Below are 9,311 nucleotides of genomic sequence, written 5' to 3' on the forward strand. Positions count from 1 at the left end.
CTGAGCTGTCAGCACAGAGCCCAACACGCGGCTCAAACTTACGGACTGTGAGATCATGACCTGAGCTGATGTCAGACACTTAACCAACTGAGCCACCCAGGCATCCCAGGTGCCCCATTCTTGTTTATTTGAGTGGGGCTCTTGACATTCACAGGCTAGGCCATTATTTCCCTAGGGGTTTGCAAAATAGTGATATTCTCTTGATGTTATCATTCTTTGTTATCATTCATTTATTAGCTGGGCTAACATTTGGAAGAAAAAGGGAAGTCAAATGTTTTAGGGCTCCCCTTTCCTTACCAGATTTCAGGACAGTGGGTCTGTGGGGGGGGGGGGGGGCAGATCAGCTCTGTGCCATGTCTGCAGGATGTGACCCTCCACAGACATCCATGTGGGCCAGTCCCTTGTCGTCACATAACATTTCTTTAGTCTTGCTCCCTGGAGGTCTATGCCTTGAATTAGAGTGTTTGCTAAATGAATTGCACTTAATATTGATTTCTTTCCTGTTTTAATTAATAAAAGACATTACTAACTGCTGAGCAAAACTGATCAGAAGAGAAAACTCATGCTAGCAAGCTCACCTGATGCAGTTCAGGCCAAAAATATAAAAGAAGTTCACTTAGGGGGCGCCTGGGTGGCTAGTCGGTTAAGTGTCCGACTTTGGCTCAGGGTTTGTGAGTTTGAGCCTGGCATCAGGCTCTGTGCTGACAGCTCGGAGCCTGGAGCCTGCTTCAGATTCCGTGACTCCCTCTCTCTCTATCCCTCCCCTGCTCATGCAGTCTCTCTCTCTCTCTCTCAAAAATGAATAAACATTAAAAAAAAAAACTAAAAAAAATAAATAAAAGAAGTTCACTTAGGCTTGTGGCTGATTAGCTGTATTTTTTGGTTTGGCTGTTATGTTGAAACACTCACTTAACCCACTTTGCTTTCTCCCTTATCCCAACTATGCAAGGCCATTTTGAGGCTCCCCCACACGCTCTCCACTGAGTGAAGGCACTTAGCAAATTCTTGTGACAGTAAAACCTTGGTTTGCGAGCGTAATTTGTTCCACAAACAGGCTTGTCATCCAAAGCACTTGTATATCAAAGCGAATTTCAAGGACCATTGGCTCAGCTGTGATCATGTGACATTGGGCGTCACGTACTACTCCTATTGCAAGACCTCACTTTTTATCAAGTTAAAATTTATTAGAAATATTTGCTCATCTTGTGGAACACTCTCAGGAACAAGTTACTCGCAATCCAAGGTTTTAGCGCAATTGGATTAGCTGCAGCCACTGGGAACGTTCCAGCCGTGAGGGGACTCAGGAAGTGAAGGCTCAGAGTTCCAGCTGCTGCAAGGACCCGGCCCCACCAGGTTTCAGTACGTCAGAGGAATGGGTCGGTTGGCATTCCGCGTTTTCAGACAGCAGGGGTAGATGTTGGGGCAAGTTCCAATGAAGAATTCCCCTGTTTTACAGCGCCTCCGGCAGCGGGCGGTCCCATAGCCGCATATCTTGTCTGTGTCAAATTCATTTCTCACTAAATAACAGAATAAATCAGTGCGATTATCATGCCTGAAGACCAGGAGGCGGGACTTTGGCAGTGGTTTCGCGGGGATAGTGAGTGAACTGACTTGAGAGAATACCCTGGAACCCTGGTGGAACAGACTTCCCAAGCCACCTCCTCCCTCTGCTCTCCTAGCTGATGGACCCCACCATCTGATTCTCTTCCAGATGAGAAGAGAATTTTAAACATTAAAATTAAACATTAATTGGCTCTTGTCACATCTCTTCTCAAAATCCCTACAATAAAATCCCTGCTATCACTTTTTGGTTGAATCCAAGCAAGCCCTTTACCATGAGCTTCCAGCAGCCCTGGCCTCTGTTCAGGGCCCAACGCTCTTCTCCCTGGAATACTCCCCCCTCCTCCCACCAATGACCTCCTGGAATCTCCATGTCACAACGATGGGGGATCTCTCCCTGTTCTTCCCATGTGCCCAAGCGCCCTGGAAGTTTTTTATTCCTTCACGACATCTTTCCCAAGTTGTAATTACATGATGTTTTCAGTGACTTGGTCTTCCTGATTGAATTCTAAGTTCCCCAAGTGGGAGACGATGTTCATGTTCCATTCACAAATTACGGGCTCGCCCAGTGCCCAACATGTGCTTAAAAACCAACCACCTGTTGAGTGAATGTTGGGACAGAGAGGACGAGCATAAAGCAGAAGCGACCTGAGCAGGGGAGAGCGGAACAGACAGAGGAGAGGAGATACCTACTGGGTTCACTGGGCTGAGCCCTGGGACTTTGGTTTCAGCCTTTACATGTGAAAAACCTGAAAGTCTCCACTCCCACCCTTAAGGTAAGAAAAACTCTGAACAAACTCAAAATCGATGATTTTTCTTGGACCCATCAGAGAACTTAGGTCACAGGGCAAACCACCGCTCCCAAATTTGGAGAGAGTCACAGCAGAGATGGGCTAACCTGGGGCAGAAGCCTCTGGAGCCTTAAAAGGGTAGGAACACTGTGGTCATGTTGACAAATTTCCAGAGGATGAGTGAGGGCAAGCCTGAATCAAACGACTGAGGGCCACAGGGGAAGGGACCCCACTGCTTCCTGGGTTTTAACTCCAGGACGCCCATGAGGTAATCACGGTGAAAAGCCAAGAAGTAATCCCCAGTGGCCCTGGCAAGGAAAAGGGAAAGTAATTATGTGAAATGTGTCCAGAGAGTTTTCTACAACAAGAGCTGACTCTCCCAGGAAAATGATTTTACTAAAGCTTTATCTGGAGGAAGGACATGCCCCCTACACCAGCCCACCCAGCTTCCTCGCTCAAATGAATGGGACACCCTAGGACGTATTTGTGAAGGTCACATTGCAGGGACACCAGCCAGGAACAGACTGGTGTTTCTTTCAGTATGGTGGAGTCCTGATCATGAATATTTATTATATACTCATGGATATCTATTTTATACCAACACTACTTAATTTCTTTTTCCCTAAATGAATTCAATTTTTGTGTTCTTTTGGCACACCTGTGTCATTGTTTGTTTGAAGTTCTTCCACATGTTCTGGCACTACAAAGTTGCTCTGGGTTTATCTTGTACGTTCTCTGCTCCCGTCTTAGAATCACCCACTTCTCCAAGGATCCCTGACTCCTTCCATTGGTGAATGGAATTAAAAAACAGTATTTGAGTGCCAGGTGTGCTCATAGTTGCTGGAATGTTCTTGCTTCCGGGACCTCTAAGCTGACAGAGCAAGGACGTACATATTTGTTTAATAACACACACACACACACACACACACCAATAAATATTTGTATATGTAACCATCTGTATGCAAGCCAGGTCTCCACCTGTCATCCATCCCCAGGTGGGTCATTCTATCTTTTCCCTGCTTATCTATAAACTCCCTCTCCAAACCTGGCTCCCACATCTGCAAGCCCGGTACTTAATTGTTCAGTTCCGGCTATAAGTGCATAGCAAGATCTGAATCGCTAAGCTTGTGTTACCTAACAAATACATCATCGGCTAGAGTGCCATGCTCTTGTGCATTGTACTAGATTATAGACTTCTTTTGTAACTGCCCACGTTACCCAGGCCGGCATCCCCTTCCCCCTGGCCTGCAGGAAAGTTGTTTTATACATTTATGATACAATTAGATCTGCATTTCACCCTGGGGTAGCCCTGACTTCCAATTAACTCTGTTAATTTGCACAGTGAACCTTAGTTCACCCTTTGGGCTGCTTGGTTCTCAGGGTTTAACAAAGGCAGAGCATCATGCAGAAGTTTGATATTCTGCCCTAGCACATTCCCTGTGTTTCACCCCTGGCCGACCCCCTGGCAACCGGGGCAAAAGATCACTTCTTTTCACGATCCCTAGTTTTCCCCTTTCCAGAACGCCATATACATGGAATCATGCCGTCTATAACATTTTTAGACTGGCTTCTTTCACACAGCAATATGCACTTAAGGTTATTCTGTGTCTTTTGGTGACTTGACAGCTTACCTGTTTTTTATTCCTGAATAATATTCCATTAGTTGGATGAACCACAGTTTGTTCTCAGCTCACCTACTGAGGGACATCTTGGTTGCTCCCGGTTTGGGGTGATTATAAACAAAGGTGCTATAAACATTCCAGGTAGGAGTTTGTTTGGACCTAAGTCTCTAATGTTTGACAAGGTTGCAACAGTAAATCCAATGGAGGAAAGACAGCCTTTTGAACAAACGCTGGAGCAACTGAACACCCACAGCAAAAACAGAAATGAGAACAACATTGACCATCTTCACAGCTTTTAGAAAAATTAACTCAGAATGGTTCATGGATTTAAGTGTAACTGTGAAACCATTAAGCTTTTAGAAAAGCACATAGGAGGGGCGCCTGGGTGGCGCAGTCGGTTAAGCGTCCGACTTCAGCCAGGTCACGATCTCGCGGTCCGTGAGTTCGAGCCCCGCGTCAGGCTCTGGGCTGATGGCTCGGAGCCTGGAGCCTGTTTCCGATTCTGTGTCTCCCTCTCTCTCTGCCCCTCTCCCGTTCATGCTCTGTCTCTCTCTGTCCCCCCCCCCCCAAAAAAAAAAAGTTGAAAAAAAAAGAAAAGCACATAGGAGAAAATCATCTAAGACTACACAAAAAGATCTGAGACTTGACTCCCAAAGAAACCATGATCCATAGAAACCATGATCCATAGAAAGAAGCTGGACTTCACAAAGTTAAAAAAATTGCTGCTCAAAAGATCTATTAAGAGGTTAAAAATGCAATGAGTATTGGGGGGAAATATTTGGAAATTGCATATCCAACACATGACCCATTTCAAGAATATATCAAGGACTCTCAGAGCTCAACAGTGAAAACAAGAAAAAATCCAATTAGAAAATAAGTGTGAGCCATCCATCTCGCTGAAGGTACAAAGGTGGCAAAAACAAAAAACAAAACAAAACAAAAAAACAAAACCACAGGATAAGGTGTTAAACATCATGAGATTTTAGAGAAAATCAAACTAAAATGACATATAAGCTGTTGATGACAAAAACAAAAAAATCGTGGCAACTTTTTGCAGCAGATGCTAGCTAGGGTGTGGATAAGCTAGGTCACGCTTACATTCCTGGTGGGAGCGTAAAAACGGTACAGCTACTCTGGGAAACAGTTTGGCATTCTTTTGTAAAAACTAAACCTGCAACCATATGACTTGGCAAGTGCATGTTGGGACACTTGTCTCAGAGTAATGACAAGTTGTGTTTGCTCAAACATCTATAAACGTAAAAGTTTACAACACCGTTACTTGTCATAGTACCAAACTGGAAAGAACCCGGCTGTCCTCCAGCAGGTGAATGGTTCAATGAATCCTGGTACATCCACCCGGTGGACTACCATGCAGGGACAAAAAGGGAAGACCTACTGAGACACGCACCAAACATGGAGAGTCTCCAGACCACTACAGTGAGTGAGAAGTCCCCCAGAAGTTACCTACTGTAGGATTCCATTTATTTTATTTTTAAATTCATTTATATTGAGGGACACAGAAAGCGCATGCAAGCAGGGGAGGGGAAGACAGAGAAGGAGAGAGAGAATCCCAAACAGGCTCCTCACTGTCAGTGCAGAGCCTGAAGCCGGGCTTGAACTCACAAACCGTGAGATCATGACCTGAGCCGAAACTAAGCCGGTCGCTGAACTGATTGAGCCACCCAAGTACCCCTGTAGGATTCCATTTATATGACATTCCTGAAAGACAAGTTGTAGAAGTGGAGAGCAGATAAGTAGTACCCGGAATTAAGGTGGAGGCGGACGCAGGAGGGAAGAGGGTGTGGCCCTGAAAGGGCAACATGGCGGGGGTGGGTGGGGGCAGGGATCTCTGTGGTGATGGACTTGCTTTGTATCCATGTCAGTATCTGGTGTTCGTATTGTATTGCCCTCTGGTTGTGCTATTAGGAAAACTGCATTAAACGGTAGAGATGTATCTGTATTATATTTTACAACTGTGCATGACTCTGTAATTATCTCAAAACAGAAAAATGTCATTAAAAAAGGTTGTTGCTTCAACAGAATTAAGTGCGTTGACCTTGGGGAATCAAGAGGGAAATAAGGCAAGATTTCTGACCCAACAGGGAACCAAGGCTGGATCTTAGGCCTGGGGAACATGACCAGGAATCCTTACTTGAACTGGGTAATATGAAAGCTTAGAGTCAGAAAGTGATTTGGCAAATAATAGAAAGTCATTCGGGGACCTGAATCCAGTAATTGTCTCCAATTAAAGCCATGGAGTCAAGATGATTAACTTATATATGTGTATGACACATGAGAATCCTTAATAAGTAAATTTATCTACTTATCCTTAATATGTTCATTTCTCCACTTACCCATTTATCTATCATCTGTCTCAACAGGTGGTTGGGGCTGACTGCCTGAGGGCAAGTGAGAGGTTTGTTGATGTATAGTCTTTAGCAGTCCCCTTTAAAAAGAAATATCAGATCATTTGGGGAAAGTTCCCTTATCAAAAAATTATAGAAAAAGAAGGCAAGTAGGCAGGGACCATCAGGGTTAACTACTCACATTTCCTTTCTAAGTGAAGCACTTGACAAATTGATAAAAGATAGTCATTTATTTTTATTGAGGTGTCTTCTCACTGAAGAGACCAGAGTAAAAAGAAGACAAAATGAGGTCATTTATGTCACTCTGGAATGCCAGAGACTTCAGATTTAATCATTTGTATTCTTCCAACATGGCTGGAGGGTCAGGCAGCATTTCAGAGACTTCTGGCAGAGAGCAACAAGTTCTTCATTTTTCTGACAAGAATTCACGCACCTCCCTTGAAGCTTGGAGCATTTCTCGTCAAAAAACGCGTTCCTGGCTATGTAAGGGAAGGAGCCACTGGGATTAATTCTCCTCTCAGATACATCCAGTTACCAGGTACAGTCTTGTAACTAGTTAGGAAAGATTTCTTTACAAGCTGCCATGGTCTCATGCTGCCGGTAGATGAGATCGTAGGGAGATATTTTCTGTCTAATTTTTCTGTCTTTTTGTTTTAGGGGGTTAAAGACCAGGAAGAATACGTTTGTCTTGACATTTGGGGTTAGGCTGTGGGGGCTTTGGGAAGCAGAAGCTATTGTTCTTTTATCAGAATCTGTTAGCAGTACGTAATGATCACCTTGTCCTTGTAAACCCCTCCAGGGCAGGTAACTCCCCAACTCAGTGTCAAAGTGTTACACCCTGAGAATTGAGCAGGTCTGAGGCTGGGGACATGGCCCACGATTGGAGTAATAAACAGGGATAAATATATAGAAAGGGAAAAGTTTACTCTTGTGGGTGGAAGGGAAAAGATTGCTTAGAAAGGCTCATCAGATTTCTTTGCCACATTTCATAAAACGTGTTCAAGGGCCAGTAGGGGCATGTGTTGGGAGTGGTTCCCCAGGACTCCTCTTGTCTATTCTGTGCAGAATATAGTGGCTTTGGCCTTAGTACTTTATCAGTAGCCGTCCTAAGAGCAGCCCACTTCAAGTTAAGGAGAGACAGACATCTTACTGGAATCAACATTTTAGATTACCTAATCCAGGTATATTTAAGGACAGGCATCAGATGTACACAAGTTGAAATTAATGTCAACAAACAAAGGTGACTAATTCACATATATGTAAAACTAAAACCAGGCGGATTGGTATTAGCATGTGTACTAATCATTTCTAGTATCTGCATATAAGTTCATAAGTATCAATACTCCGGTGTTTCAAAGCTCAGTGAACTTTGCCCCCCACTGCAGGGGACAGTACTCTATCCCCCCTCCTAATATTGTAAGGTCATCCCAGGCTGGAGGCACTGGACCTCACTCTTCACAAGGGTCCTTGTATTATATCCAGTTAACAGTGATGGTCCAGAAAGAGAGAGCCTCTGCAAAGAGAGAGCATCTGTGTCTATAAGGATTCGGATGGATCATCACACACACCCATCTAGAGGTTAATGTAACTCTGTGTGTGTGTGCGTGTGTGCAAATGCAGATTAATAGGTCAGTTCCATCTGCTTATATAATTTTATATTGCCTTATTTTATATTGTGTTAACTAAATTATATAATAAACCTGACTGATCTGAAAAGGGGGCCTTGGTCAGTTTCCAATGTGTACATCGAGGTCAGTGGAATGAACAGCTCACCATAGGTCCCGGATCCCGGTGCACTTGGCACACAATCGAACCACACAGGCTCACTGCAAAACAGACCGGCAACACATACAGCTGGTGTGAGAATTCTGAGCCTCCTAAGGAGACATCTATAGCATCTGGCAAAATTTGGACTCGTTGCAGGCTCTGAAAAGCCCTTTCTCTAGCTCTCTGGAAACTGGGATGAGTCTAGTCTTGGATTTTATTTTGAGGAAGATCTGACTGGAGCCACTAGAGGTTCCCAGGAGCCAGAGGATGTGGCAGGAGTCCTGCTGTGAACTCTCAGGTCCTGGCTTCATTCCCGCTTATCTGTATGACTTTGAGAAGCCGCCTAGCCCATCTGAGGCTCAGTTTCTGCATCTGAAAAATATCTATAAAGCAAACCTTCCAAGCCTGAAGTGTTGGTCTGAAATCACTCAATTCGAAGTAGGGCAGAGTTTTCTTAAAGGTCCTGGCACTGGAGAACCGCATGCATTTTGTGGTGTGAAGTGTTCCTCACAAGTGCCCAGCTTCATGGTGTTGTGACGAAGGAGCAGCAGTTTGACACGTACGTTTGACCTGCGCCATGGCCGGTGTGAACGCGGTGTCCGAGCTCTGTCCCTTTCCTCGTCCCTTTTTGCCTTTTTCTGGCTCTCTTTCTTACCTGTCTCATCTCTATCACGACTATTTTTTACAAGAGCCACAGATGCCAACCCTAGCTTTTACATTTTTTCCCCAATTTTTTGTTTTTGTTAGTGAGCACGGAGCTGGGGACCAAAGGGCATCTTTCCTGGCATATCTTTATTTCCTCAACCCCGTGATACCCCATCTTAGACAATCAGGGAAGATGCAATGGATTCATAGAAGAGACATTGGTCACCTCCCATAGTAAATGCTCCCCTGCAGGGCCACCGGGCTGACTACACCAAGGTGCTCACTGAAGCAGACTCTTTCTCTGGGCCACCACCTCTAGAAGCTTCCCTACAAAGACGTTCATTTTACCTGGGGCCAGAAGGAAGAGAACAGCAAAGAGAAAGAGGAATGTCCTCATGGCTCGAAGGGTCTTGAGAGATCAGCACAGTGTCCATGATAAAAGAGCAGCAAACACCCACATTTATACATTTCTCTGGACCAGAGAACATCTTGATCAGCGAGGCATGCCAGAAATGAGGACGTTTCCATGCTTTGCCAAGCCGAGCCCACATCTCAGTGGG

General features: G+C 44.7%; 1 protein-coding gene and 1 long non-coding RNA gene across 2 annotated transcripts; one reads left to right on the top strand and one right to left on the bottom strand.

Annotated features, from left to right (window-relative positions):
• Nucleotides 1–817: 817 nt before the first annotated feature.
• LOC128776474 (uncharacterized) lies at nucleotides 818–5,933 on the top strand. Its single transcript, XR_008421525.1, has 2 exons — nucleotides 818–2,336; nucleotides 5,262–5,933. It is a non-coding gene; the product is annotated as an uncharacterized LOC128776474 (long non-coding RNA).
• A 639-nt stretch (nucleotides 5,934–6,572) lies between these two features.
• LOC109260737 (beta-defensin 15-like) lies at nucleotides 6,573–8,685 on the bottom strand. Its single transcript, XM_019439163.2, is given in 4 exon segments — nucleotides 6,573–6,668; nucleotides 6,670–6,870; nucleotides 8,113–8,165; nucleotides 8,670–8,685. Coding segments are annotated over 4 exon segments (300 nt in total). The 3' UTR covers nucleotides 6,573–6,638.
• Nucleotides 8,686–9,311: the final 626 nt, after the last annotated feature.

Source organism: Panthera pardus, unplaced genomic scaffold, assembly GCF_024362965.1.
Source record: "Panthera pardus isolate Hobbes unplaced genomic scaffold, ASM2436296v1 HiC_scaffold_13, whole genome shotgun sequence".
Taxonomy (NCBI): domain Eukaryota; kingdom Metazoa; phylum Chordata; class Mammalia; order Carnivora; family Felidae; genus Panthera; species Panthera pardus.